This window comes from Alosa alosa, chromosome 12 (assembly GCF_017589495.1).
Source record: "Alosa alosa isolate M-15738 ecotype Scorff River chromosome 12, AALO_Geno_1.1, whole genome shotgun sequence".
NCBI lineage: Eukaryota > Metazoa > Chordata > Actinopteri > Clupeiformes > Clupeidae > Alosa > Alosa alosa.
Window position 1 is genome coordinate 23,974,177 of NC_063200.1, and position 14,146 is coordinate 23,988,322.

Sequence of the window (14,146 nt, forward strand, 5' to 3'; positions counted from 1 at the left end):
TTCCCATATTATGTAACATGCATTTACCAATACCCTGTGTGTGCTTTTACCTCCTCTACCATCCCTTTAAGACTACAGTACATCTTCTACTAACAAAGTGTTTGTGCCGTCTCTGTCGTCTCCAGGAGCAGTAATCACCTAGATCTGTTTGGTTTCTGAATGATGTGTTTGCACTGGGGGTTTTAATGACTGGGAATGTTGCTGGGAATTTTCTGCAACCCCATCGCCAATCAGGGAGTGATGTGGCCGTGACGGAGGCAGAGGACATGACGTGACATCTATCCGGTGTACTCATTTGTCAGTCCGCACACGGCGCGGCAGTGAAGTGGAAAAAAGAGAGAATCCTGTCACCACCAGTTTTCCCCCCATCACAAATGAGTTATTTTTTCACACTTTCTCCATTCCCCTCGGATAGAGTTCACCTCAGGTAAACCGTATTTCATCGACATTGAAATTCAAGGGATCACCAGGGCCAGTATTATGGAGAGGAAAAAAGCGAGTCTATTGGAGGATGCAGCAAGACAGCAACATAGCAATTCAGTAGTGTTTTAGATTCAGCTTGATTGCAACTGCAGAAAGGTCGAAGTCTCACTTAACTCAGCTCATGCATGAATGTATAAAGCTTTTGTCTTCAAAAAAATAAAAAATTTGTTTTGTATCTTTTTTGTTTACCCCATACATAGCCCATACACACAACTAAACAACTGGCTGAAATTGCTAAAATGACATATCAGGTCAGAGTGCTCTTGAATAAGAGCAATAACATCCATATCTCTGCCACATTCACTCATTCTCTTTCTCTCTCACCCTCCCTCACACTCTCTCTCTCTCTCTCTCTCTCTCTCTCTCTCTATAATGCTCTCTATCAATGCTACATGTAGCCTCTGTTTTTCTCTCTATTAACTATACTCTCTCTCTCTGCCATCTTGACTCTTGGTTCTTGACTACCCTTCCATCCCCTCCTCTCAAGTCATTTGTCCCCAGGGCCATTGAACTGTTCAGTGCTTCACTTAAGGGAAGAGGAGAGATAGACTTATCTGCATAGTCTGTCTGCCTCTTTACCCCCTCCATGTTTGGATACTGTCTGTCCACTAGCCACTTTTTACCACTGTCTTTCTGCCTCACTGTTTGCGTGCTATATTAGCACATTAGCACATATACATAACCCCTCCCTCCATGCCACAGCCGAACTGTGGCCACACTTATACCTTTTCTTAAAATAGTTATATACTGTATATATAGATATATAGATATATAGACTTTATTGTTGCACTGTTGGACTTACTCATTTGCACTATCACCATGACACTCACACAGAGCACCTTACCTTACCTTACTATGCACAGAGAATCACAGGCTCGTGATTGATTAATCACTACTATGTGGATACTGTTTTTAGAATTGATTTAGATTAAGTGTTAGTTAGTATAATTTGTATTTTAGTATATTTAGTATATTCTTTATATTCTACTGTCCTTATTGCTTAGTTTTTTTTTTTTTTTTATATTATATACTTTTAATGACTTTTTCTGCTGTTAGTGAATGTGTGTGTGTTGTCTGTATGCTACTGAGACCTTGAATTTCCCCTGGGATCAATAAAGTATCTATCTATCTATCTATCTATCTATCTATCTATCTATCTATCTATCTCTCTCACCTCACCAGCGGGAGAGTATAAAGTATCTATCACCTCACCAGCGGGAAAGGGTTTTTTTCCTCCGAGGGCTTGGGGTGACTCAGACATGCCACTGATCCAGATGGGACAGGTCTGCAGGTCTCTCAGCTACTCCTTCTCCGCCATCCACCCTCACACGCCAACTCCCACCTCCGGCACTCGGCCTCCGCTCTCAGGAGGGCAGCCTCCGCCCGCTTATGTGGGTCATGTCCATTAGCCACCGACCATCTCTGAAGGTTTTCATCCCACAAAAGATCTGGTCTGAGCAAACATGAAGGGGATTGGGGGTTGTCATTAATTATTTGTGCTCCTGCTTGTCCACTGAACAAATGGCCCCCGCTGCTATTTATACTGGCCATACCCAGACAAGAGGGTTGCCCCAGCTGCAGAGGGCAGATAAAAAAACAGAAAGAGGCGGGGGTGGTTTGTTAGCTGTTTCCTCCGTGACCACTATCCCACTGTATACACTCCACTGATAATGACATCTCTAACATGCATGTTAAAACAATTCGGTCTAACCTGACCATTAGCGATGTTAAATGTTAAGTGCTGTGATAAACGGACGGTCGGGTGTAGTCAGATAAGATTTATTCCAGTTCTTCTGTGAAATGAAAGCCATGATGTGGCAGAGAAGAGTCAAGCCTTTTTGATGGTGGAGGACATGGCTGGTCTGGAGTTGGGAGTGGTTGCTCTCTGGTGGAGCATAGCAGACAGTGCTGTGGTTACATGGTGGTGACTTGCATCCTCATGACGTGCAGCTGGTTGGGCATGGGCTTGTTCGGATGTGTCTCGCCCCCTGCTGGACAGTCAGAGAAAATGTCACAATTCACGTGTTTGACCCAGCATTCATTGCTAGCAACCAGGTCAAGGCAAGGTGTTATTGTGTGGGATTGGATGAGGCTGGGATTGCACTGTGAGATATAATCTTCATACTGCCTAATGGTCAGTTGCCTGCCCATTAAGATTCAAATGATCTTTTATAACATCTCAGTTTAACATGTAACCAGTTAAAAAATTAATTAACCTTAACAAACTAGAATTATTATTATTTTTTATGATATTGTCTCTTAACAAGGTACTTGACATCATATTACTTACGGATGCACTGTCATGAAAATTTGTGCAGACCACATGTTGACTAAATTCAAAGCAGTATGATATATGTGTGTGTGTGTGTGTGTGTGTGTAGGCGTCTGTGCATGTGCCTGTTTGTGCGGCCCACACACGTGTCTTGCACCTATCTGTCTGTCTGTCTGTCTGTCTTTCTGTCAGGCTTGCATGTATGTGCGTGGGTGTCTATTTGGGTGTATTGGTATCAACTGCAGGCTTTGTAGAGCAATCCTATTACAAATGATTGAATCAAGCTACTGTTAATGCTGCCTCACCATCAAGATCCATTCACTCCAAAGCCCTTGTTCATTATGATGTTTCTTCATGATGAGTTACCTCAAAGAGAACCATTAGCTCATACACATACCTTATCACAGTAATCAAACTGTTACCTTATTGAAATGGTTATAGAATTATACTCTCTCTCACACACTATCTCTCTCACACACAATATATATATATATATATATAGTGCATTTTTCTGATGTCATCCTGCGGTTGCTGAGTGACATTGGAATGAGTTGACAGTCATATTCAAAAGAGAGATTGACATGGTTTTATTTCAGTTAGCCTAATAGCTGGTTTGATTTGCATTGAGAGATGATTTTATGGACAGTACCCCATGCCAATCTCTAGGTACTGTATGGTGAAGGCTATGTGATGTGGGGGTATTTTTATTCTAAAAGCCAAGGGAACTTTATCAGGATACATAGTATCCTGGATCCATGAAATAACTGGCCTTTAAAAATAAACATCTGCCTGCCTCTACGGGAATTTCCATAAAATATTTTTTTACATTGTGTTTTTTCATGTAATTTCAGTAGAACTATAAATGGGTATTGTTTTTTGATTTATCTTTACTCAATCAAAACAACACAATTGCAATTCTATTGATATTACTTGAAATACACAATTAAATGACATGACTTTTTTATGTTTTTAAAAATGGAGATATAGCGTTTTGGAACCAAACTCTTCATATTCAATAAACAAGTTCTCTTCATAAACAAGTTCATAAGTTTATGGCTAAATGAATTTGCATGTGAGATTGCAACCTGGTGTATGTTTAATGCTTCACTACGCACCACGACAACGCAACCTGCACCTGCTGGACACAGCATCACAAGTGCCTCATAAGATTAAAGGGTGTTAAGCTGCTTCGGAGCTTTAGGGGTAGAAATAGAAACAATAAGAAGTGGAACAGTGTGGAGGGCATACCTGCATGTCTTCAAACACCTTGTGTAGGAGTTGACATGTTTGCGTGCATGCAGCAAAATGGCCTTTGTCTGAAAAGTGGATGACTAGTGTTCAAAAACTCCATCAATGGGTAAGTGGTGATGTTCTTTTAGAATTCATTTGTAATTGCTTGTTTGGGCAAGTAGCACCATGCTGCTCCTGGATGTTGAAAGACCTTCTGAGAATGTGCTATCCTTATGTGCAATAGTGGAGGTAAATATTTCTGTTCTAATTCGTATCTATATTATATATCTATATACAGTATATATATTCTATATTGTTGTTATGAACATGACAAAGGTGTTGTAATTAAACATACCAGCTAATGGCAAATAGCTCATTGTTTACACGCCAGCCATGTAAACATATAGTAAACCTACAAAGCATGTTTGTACAATATTCTGTTGTTCAATTGCAGGGATATAATTCTGTTTACTGTCAATAGTGTACATTTTAATGCATTTGCGTTTGGGGCCTTTTTAAAAAATATGTAGAAAAAGTTTTAGTGTTAGTACATCAATTTAATCAAATATTTTTATAACCTACCAAGTTAGCATTGCCATCAATGTATTTAGCAAAATGCCAGTTGTCATACATTTAATTCAAATGAATTCAATCCTGTGTGGGGAATATTGCTATTATGAGTGTTAACAACAGAGGTGGGAGGGTGGGCCAGAAATATAAACATGTAAAACTGATTTGTCATTAGCATGTAAAACTGATGTGTCATTTTAACAGTGAGGGCAATTAGGAAAGGGCTTTGTCAGACTAGGTCTCATGAGTTTAGCATGTGGTTTTTAATTGTAATGCGGTCAACAGGAGGGAGGATGACCAGAGCCACGTGTCATGCTTTAGCTAAGGCTACTGTAGGTAGGAAGGGGACAAGGGCACAAGTCTTAATAGTATATCATCTCAGTAAACCATCAGAAATGCTCTTTATTCATTTACATGACACATCTATTCCATATACCTAATAATACATTTGTCATTTCTTACATTTTAATGGGATATTTTTAAAATAGAAGGCTCATGGACTATTCTGTTTTGGACAAATCAATTAAAGAGAGTAAAGAGCAATTTATTCAGCTTTTTGTACAGTCACACAAAAAATCCACTATCCTGAAAACCAGTTCTATTTAACTCAGAAACTGATAGAGATCACTTATTTTTTAATTCAGCACAAGGATCCAAAAACGCTGGGTGGCACAGCAGCTCTAAACTTATGACACTAGTAACATTATCTAAATAAAATACAGCAATCCAAATACATAACGTTTGTACCACTGTCCTGACCAATCTGTCCTGTTTTCTCTCTAGCGCCGGGTCTGCTGTGTGACCAGATATAGGCGAGAATGAGCAGGCGTCGCAGGAGGAACAGCCGCAGGAAGAGCTCGAGCGGAAGCAAGCGTGAGTGTCTGTCTGCTGTCTCCAGCCCGTGACACACGAGGCCTGCATTAAGGCTAATCTGCTAACTAAACCGCCCAGCCTGCTGCAAGGCATGTGCCAGCCATGCTCCTGGTGTACTGCCAGAGCGTGGACCCTCAGATAGAGGGATTAGGATACACTTCAGCATGGCTATTATGGTGCTTCACGATGCGATCTTGAAACAAAAGACAACTCTTGAATAACTGTGGGGAAGGAGGGTTTGTCTTGCTTGCATGTGGGATCACTGATGAGAAGCTAAGAAGGCATAGCAATATTCTATAGTAATAAATAATACTAGGCAAACACTAAGATGATAGCTTTGATTCCCATGGTTCAAACACCTCTTCCTGTCTACTGGACTATGGTGTCTTACAACAAAAGACAGCATCTTCAGTTAATAACTCTGAGAAAGGGAGGGTGGGATTTTGTAGCCTACATAGCTGAGCATATTCATTCATATGAGATTTACCAATATATTTGATTAATAGGTGGTAAAAAGAAGTGTTGACAGCACATACAGTAGGTCATATTTTTGATTTGCAGGGACTCCATAAACTTATAAAGACAATGTTGTTTGGATTGCAGCATCTGCTAAATGAATAACTAGTCTGATAAAAACATCAACACTGATGAAACATAGACATTTTTAACAGCAAAGAGAGATGATCATAACTGATATTTCAATATTTGTTCTTGTTCTCCCTGTAGAGACCATATCCGTATATAACTTTCAGAAGCATACTAAAAGTCCCATCGATGATGTGGAGCTGAGGGGTGAACATGCGGAAAAGGGGGAGACGGACTCCCTACATAAGGAAAACTCTTTCAGCAAATCAGATGCCGAAGAGGAGAAGGAGGAAGACACAGAGACTGCCTGCAGTGAGAAGAGATTCAGACGGGACAGTACTGTTGGATGTTTAAATGGAAACACAAGAAGCCAGGCAAACATCTTGTCAGGTGACACAACCTCACAGCAAGATCAAGGGGTCCGAATAACCACTTCCGTTACCATTGATAATTTGGAGCAGAACACATCCCAGATTGTCTTTCAGAGATCCCATGGCTCAGGTGCCGTGGGATCAGGGAACAGCACAATCGCTGTCACCACCACCAAGCTGAAAGGCATTAATGCCAACATGAAGATCGAAATCAGGGAGGTTTTGCAGTTGGACGATTCCGATTACAAGACTACATTTATCCTTCAAAGTCAGAGGGCAAAGGACACAGAAGACTCTTCTGAGACCCAGCAGTTTGGCTGTCATATCCCTAGCAATGAGAGCTTTACCTTTGCCTATCCATGGAGCCAGAGGACCATAAATGATAGCAAAATTGGGAAACCATTTGAGAACATGAGTTGTGAGTTTAGTGTGGTTGAGATGAGCAAGGAAGATGCGGACACATCGAGAAATTCAGTGCCAACCATGTGTTACAGCGAGGACATGGACTGTTACAAAAGCTGTTGCCAAGACCACTGCTATGGGTATGGGCATTGTAGTCACAACGACACAGATTTCTCACTTGTCGACGGTTCATCCAGCCGCTCAGCGCTGTCCGATATTTGGCCTTTGCCGAATAAGTTGCCTCTGGCCAACAGTATCACCAGTGAAACAGAGCTGGATGTACCACCCCCGATAGAATTCGCTGACAAAGAGTGCAAGGATGATGTGTATGACCTCACCGAGGATGTTGCATTGTGCCACATCAGCAGCGCTTCCGATGACGTCTACGACCAGGGAGAAAGTTCCTCAGCAATGACGTTTGGAGCTCCGAGCTCCAAGCGGGAATCTACATGCCACACGTCTGTAGATGGGGGCAGGAGCTATGACTTGTCTCATTCAACCTCTTTCGAACCCGAGTCCGAGTTGGAAACAGAAGAGCTTTATGGGTGGCCCAACGCCCCAGTGAGCCGGACGAGTTTCACCAAGAACTTCATTTACAGGCACAAGCAGAAGGGGTGCATGCGCAACAACAGCATCGCCATCCTGGAGAACAGCAGCCCGCCTGCAGGTTACCTGAACAAGCCAATGAAACGGCGGAAGACATTCCCTGCCGTGGTGGATGAATCCAATGACCACCAGGACAGGCCCATGAGCAGGGACTCGTTCTCCTCTGATGCGCTCTCTCCATTTTTCATGCAGTCTCTTCCGCGCCAAACAGAACTGTCCGGAAGGTTCTACCCAGAGGACGACCCGTTTTATTCCTTCTTTTCTGAGAGTCGCAAGTCTTCCAAGGGTAGCAGCAACTTTAGCTCGAGTCCTGTTCGCACCCACAACGTATTCTCTCCTAATCACTATGCCTGTGGTCTTGGAACAGGAAACTCATTCTTTGGCTCAGACAGAGATGCCATGGAGTGCGAGAGGGGGGAACAGGAACTGTCTGTTGTGGAGGAAGCTAATCCAGAGAGTGTCGTAGGGTGCCCCCAGGAGCACAGTGAGGTTGCAGAAAGTGGTTTTGATGAGGACATCATCGATATAGAGAGCACCATAGAAGATCTCTCCCCGATTAGGTCTGTCTTGTCCAAAGACCCTTTCATCCATATCACCCCTCCCTCACCCGGATCTTCAAGGGACAGCAACATCTACAGCGGCTACAGCGTAGAACAAACAAAGGAGCCCGAAGATCCGGAACCCTACATGGAAGAGTCCATGTCTGATCCAAAACCTTGGACACAGCGCAAGGAGTCTGCTGGTGACATTCAGCCTAAGTCCAGGAAGGGCTCCGTCACAACTGTTATGATGGTGGGCAGTGAGCAGAGAATTCTGCACAGCCACTCCATAGACTCCATAACTTCAGAGAGGAAACACAGAGAGCTGGTGTGCGAGACCCCTTGTCTTCTTCCGATACAGGACGCAGAACAGATGGAAGAGGATGGCGCTGGGGAGACGACACAAGAGGGCCGACTGACACCTCAGAAAGCTCTGGTGTCGGAGTCGAGCATTTCCATCCAGTCTTCCTCCCCGATTCCCTGTGAGGTGGCCGACCTGCAGAGTGACTCCAATCACTCGCTGCGGTCGGCCAACACCTCGCAAGAGATTGAGACAAAGGAGGAGGCAGCCACAGATAAGCAGGTAGAGAAACGCAGCCAGGCCAAATCCCAAAATAAACTGAGCTTTCACACCCCGCGAAGAACTATGATGCAACCATCGGATACTGTGAGAAGGCACAGCTCATCGAAAAGTAAATAATCCTAAAACTTTTTCTTGGAACCAGTTTTTAGTGCACATCGATATAGTATGTGCAGCATTGACTGCTGTCAGATTATAAACTTAATTTGATGTTGATTATAATTTGACTATGATACTGTCAGATTATAAAGTGGTTTTGATGCTATCAGATTATAAATTGAGTTTGATGCTGTCAGATTATAAAGTGGTGTTAATGCTATCAGATTATAAATTGACTTTGATGTTGTCAGATTTTAAAGTGATTTTGACGCTACTAGATTATGTTCTGACTTTGATGCTGTCAGATTATAAAGTGACTATGATTCTGTCAGGTTATAAAGTGACTTTGATGCTGTCAGATTATAAACAAATTTTGCTTTCTTTCTCAGTCTCCTCGGAAGTCAAGGAGCTGCTGAAACTGCCGGCAGATCTGTCTCACAAGGATCCTGAGGAGGCTCCTGATCACTGGGCCAGGAGGCGTAAGCTCTTTAAGGAAAGCAGACAGAGAAGCTCAGCTGGAGGAAGCTCTATCACCAGCAATATCACGGACGAGTCAGGTATGTCACCTCTCGCACTGCAAGAGTCACAAGAATGCAAGGTAATTTGGACATGTTAAATTAATGTTATATTTAAATATACAGTTTTAAAAGATGGATTATTATATGACTGGTAGCCTTTGCCATCATTTGAATTATAGTTTTGCATTAACATACACTTGTGATGCAATGTTGAATTAATTATGCATTAGTCACTGTATGTCAGCTAAATTGTCTGAAAATATATTTGATCTTGTTGTCCCTTAAAGACACAATGTTCTCAGAGGAAACTCGATCAGTGGACATGTCGATGCGGGACATGGAGGACAGAGGCTTCTATACAGAGACGTTCCACTGTGCGTCATGGATTTATCGCGGGGATGATGTCAGTCCCAGCGAGAGCCCGCGCTGCCTGAGCAAGCGGCCAAGGCCCGTCACCAGTAGGACAACCTCTTCCTCCTGATGATGTCATTTCCTGTTTATTGTGTTAATCCCAATCTTTAATTTTGCTCCTCACAAATTCAAGATATTTATTTAAAAATTATTTCGCTTTTTTCTTTTTTTCTCCACTTTTTAGTTCGTGAGAGGACAGTAAAGATCACTAAAGGATTTGGAGAGTACCCATGGGGGTTCAGAATCCAATTCTCGAAGCCAATCATTGTCACTGAAGTTGACACAAGTGAGTTCCAGCACCTTTTCATGTAGTCTTATTTAGGACAGTAATTATTGTGACACACTTAGCCAAATAAGCTTACCTGACCCGATGCCCCCAGAAGGATCCTGTAGACAGTTGATGGTTGGCCAAACAGTTCTCAGCAATGTGCTTGAATCCTCACTCATGTACTACCTATTAATACTGTATACACCTGGACAATATTCCATAATTCAATGGAAACAGTGGGAGAAATTGACAGCTAGCTTCAAATGTAAAGCCAAGTATAAAGAATAAAAAGTACACTAGACTTTCTTGGTGTTGATTTCTGTGTGCCATCCTCACTATGGTCACAGATGGTGCAGCAGAGGAGGCGGGGCTTCTCGTTGGTGATTATGTGCTGGCCGTGAATGGAACAGATGTCACCAGTGTTCCACATTCTGAGGCAGCAGACTTGGCTCGACAAGGTAGCCTACAATGACCATTCATAGACCTAATCTTGGTACCTGTTTTAAAGGATTAACCTGCTCACAAATATGATATAAACAGATAGATGTTATTGCTTTGTGACAAAGCCCATGTTACAGCACACATCACATAATCTAAATATGTTATAAATCTGTGATATCCAAGATGATCACAAAAATGATTGGGTCGCTTTACAGGTCCAGATCTGCTGACCATGGTCATTGGGTCAGACATCAGTCGCTCTCCGAACACCCCAAGGCCGGCCTGTCGGGGGTACTTGCACAAACGCACCCAGTCCAGCCTGATCAAAGGCTGGAGGAGGAGGTGGTTTGTGCTACGGCACGATTGCTGTCTCTACTACTACAAACACAAAAGGGTAAGATTTGCTTCACATCCAAACAGTAAAGGCAATATGGTCATTGTAAAGTTGTAATTATTGTAAAATGAAATTTGCAACATTTCATTCTGTATTAGTATCATATACCATTTACTTAATGCAGCAATATCATTTTGTATTTGTATAATATTTTTTAAAATAATTTCAGTGCCTCAACATAATGAATCACTTCATTAGTACATAGATAAAGAATTGTATAAAACATGACTGGAACAGATCTTTTGTAATGCCTCCATTTCTCTGCGCAGGATGAGGGGAAAAGCCAAGCATTGTCAAAGATGAAGCTGGAAGGTGCGGAGGTGGAAGCCGACTCCAGTCTTGGCAAACCTTTTGTGTTTAAATGCTCCCCTGTGTCGGCTGGGAGGGTTTATTACTTTTGTGCCACATCAAACCAAGAGATGAAAAGGTAATGAGCTGCGAGCTGTGGAAGGAGAATGTATGATTTATCATTGATCACACACTGTGCGCTGCACCTCAAACATCCTATGTCATATAAGTATGTCATCTAGGTATTAATAACACACAATTTGCAAGTGAGCAATTGACACACACATACATATACACACACACACACACACAAACACACACACACACACACACACACACATAACGCACACACACACACACACACACACACACACACACACACACACAAGCACACACACACACACACACACACACACACACACACACACACACACACACACACATCATGCGAACATGCGAGTATTCTCCCCTCCCTATCAGATGTAAGATGCTGTAAGATGTACAGATGTATCTGTTTAAATGCTGATGATGTTTTTTACACCATTATGTTTTTCTGTAGATGGTTAGAGGCCATGTCTCAAGCAGTTCAACCTCTACCTCAGGTAAGCACAGATGTTAGCATCAGTCTCGCTGACTTACTTTACAAAAAATGTACTGTTAATGCAATTGTTTACTGTAACTGTCCATTAGAAAATTATTGAGGTTGATTAAAAGAGGTTTCCTTTTTCCATTAAGGAATTTTTAACTGAAATTCCATCAAAACAAATATTTTCTTCCAAATCTCTACTACTGTAAATAATGATCTCTGAGCCCCTCAGGGCATCTAAATGAACAAACACTGTCTGGGGGTCAATGTTAGGCTGACACAGTACAAACAACGTCTGCAAGCCTGACGCCAGCCCAAAACAAAATCTGTTCACTTGGTAGCTGACACTGACCGTCTGGTTCCTGTCCCTCCCCCCTCCCCCCTTGACTGTCCGTTGACTATCTGGGCGCTGATTCATGTGCTTCAGAACCACGTGTGGGTGGACGTGACACGGCACAACTCAAGCCTGCCCCCTCTGGCCGTCAAGACTCCCGAGTGCCTGGGGCTGCTCCACCAGCTGGACCGCACCAAGGACGTGTGGATGCAGAACTACTGCATCCTCAAAGATGGCTGCCTCTATCTTTACGCCAGCATTCGATCCACAAACGCCTTAGGTGAGAGGTTTATTTGTCTGTCAGATAAAGTTGAATCTTTCACTATGTGTAGGCATAAGTGTATGTATAAATATAACAATGAATCTTCTTTTGTTGAGTTTTTTTTAGTTTATATTGTATAGTAATATGCTTAATCAATTTGCTGCATTGTTGTCAATACATCTTTTGATAAGATGTGCATTGTGCATCATCAAATGAATTTTTGGGATCATTTTTGTGACTTTTTTTCAGGGGGGATTTACCTTCATGGGTACAGTGTCAAAGAACAACCAATGGGATCGAAACGCTCCACCATTGAACTGAGGCCTCCGTCAGAAGAGTTTAAAACTTTCCACCTCTGTGCAGAAAACCCCACCGAAAACAAACGGTAAGGGATGATCAAAATATTTGGAGAGAGTTATTTGTGTCATTTCTGTTGTGCCATAATTGTGTTGTGCTAATAATATTAGACATGGAGTATGTGTACTTTAACCTTAAGATTTGTCACACCATTGATGTAAACTATCAGAATAAAAGAATAATCTAGTCCCTTTCTGTAAAATAAACAGATAAAATAATTAACGATAGGTGGAAGGACCCATTCTCTTTCAGAGATTACATGTGGGTCTTGCATATTGCACATTTTTATGTTTACTGTTTGTTTACTTGTCAGAACAAAACTGTGTACGGGTTTCTCTCTATCTCTCACTCGTTTGTGTCCCCCAAACAGCTCTTGATATTAGTTGTTAATTGGACATGTACATGTACATGTTCTTTTTTCAAATCAAAACACAGCAAAGACTGCACACACACACACACACACACACACACACACACACACACACACACACACACACACACACACACACACACACACACACACACACACAAAACACACACACACACACACATGCAAAGCCTTCTCCCATTCACTGAAATATGATAATTTTGCTTCATTTGCCACAGATGGATCTTGGCCCTCAGAGCCACCATCAGCAAATGGGTACCCCTGCACCGGGCCATTCAGGACTACATGAGCAAACCCCCGGAGGAGACCCGCATGTGAGCACCCCATGTGTGCACCCCTGGAGGAAACCCTCATGTGAGCACCCCATGTGTGCACCCCATGTGAGCACCCCTGGAGGCCATTTCTAACCTACTTCATCAACATCATTTTACTATGAACTCTTTTTTTAATGCTGATTTCATTGTATGTTTCCATTCAGAAACATTTTGAAAACACTAGTGTCTTGGATAGAGCCAGATATACTGTAATAGTATATCTGTCTAGTGACCACCCTGTTGATACATGGACTCAATGTGGATGGGGTGTCATCACAGAAGTAATGCCATTTAGAATTCCTTTTAGTTTCATTTACAGTACATCAGCCCAAACAACCCCAGAATATGGGTCTGAAAAGAGCACTGATTGTTGTTTGGCACAGAGTACACAGACAAGTGAAGGGAAGGGGGATTTCTCGTTTTAGTATTTGTTTCCTACATAAGTCTCGTCTATGTTTACAGTAGTCTCCAGACTGTGACTTAATCAGTCAGTAAGTTCCTAGAAAAACACAGACACTGGTTATCTAAAACATGTCTGCCAGTATGATCTAGGATCTGTTTGTTTGCACTAAATGTACATATATTTTCTTTTAATTAAATTAACTTTTTCTGTTAGTTAAGTTTGAAAAGGCTACAAGTATTTCCCCAGTTTTAAAGAAATGTGAAAAACTCTATACTATTGCTCGTTCTTGACTTTTTGGTACTGTAGATGTAATTTAGTTGCTACTGCTCAAAATAATGGCAGGCATGCTCAATGTAAAGATGCATTATTTGTATTGTTTTTAAGTGTTCTTTTGACATTGCAATAATGACCTAATTTGCACCTAATTTTTGTAAGTTTTGCGATGCTCTTTCATGTGTAATAACAATATACAGTACAATCTTTACTGTTTGTATTAAATGATTTTTTATTATTGTGCATAGCTTGTGACTGCTATGTAGTAAAGACCTTCATCAACTTGCTTTTCTCTGTGC

At 41.8% G+C, this 14,146-nt stretch overlaps 1 protein-coding gene across 2 annotated transcripts; it reads left to right on the forward strand.

Annotated features, from left to right (window-relative positions):
• Nucleotides 1-3,980: 3,980 nt before the first annotated feature.
• On the forward strand, nt 3,981-14,123 carry pdzph1 (PDZ and pleckstrin homology domains 1). Of its 2 annotated transcripts, XM_048258229.1 has the most exons (13): nt 3,981-4,112; nt 5,339-5,428; nt 6,155-8,623; nt 9,000-9,167; nt 9,416-9,586; nt 9,724-9,825; nt 10,155-10,265; nt 10,464-10,642; nt 10,912-11,069; nt 11,490-11,532; nt 11,944-12,130; nt 12,362-12,497; nt 13,076-14,123. In XM_048258229.1, the coding sequence occupies exons 2-13, from the start codon at nt 5,374-5,376 to the stop codon at nt 13,173-13,175; spliced, it is 3,879 nt and encodes a 1,292-aa protein (XP_048114186.1). In that variant the 5' UTR covers nt 3,981-4,112; nt 5,339-5,373; the 3' UTR covers nt 13,176-14,123. The 2 variants fall into 2 exon arrangements, with proteins under 2 accessions (XP_048114186.1, XP_048114187.1); XM_048258230.1 differs by lacking the exon at nt 3,981-4,112 and having other exon boundaries at nt 5,039-5,428.
• The last annotated feature ends 23 nt before the right edge of the window (nt 14,124-14,146 follow it).

Coding starts and splice junctions, on each gene's coding strand:
- pdzph1 (XM_048258229.1), top strand. CDS start 5,374: ATGAGCAGGCGTCGCAGGAGGAACAGCCGCAGGAAGAGCTCGAGCGGA. Junction 10,266..10,463: donor AGCAGACTTGGCTCGACAAG/GTAGCCTACAAT, acceptor GTCGCTTTACAG/GTCCAGATCTGCTGACCATG. Junction 12,131..12,361: donor TCGATCCACAAACGCCTTAG/GTGAGAGGTTTA, acceptor ACTTTTTTTCAG/GGGGGATTTACCTTCATGGG.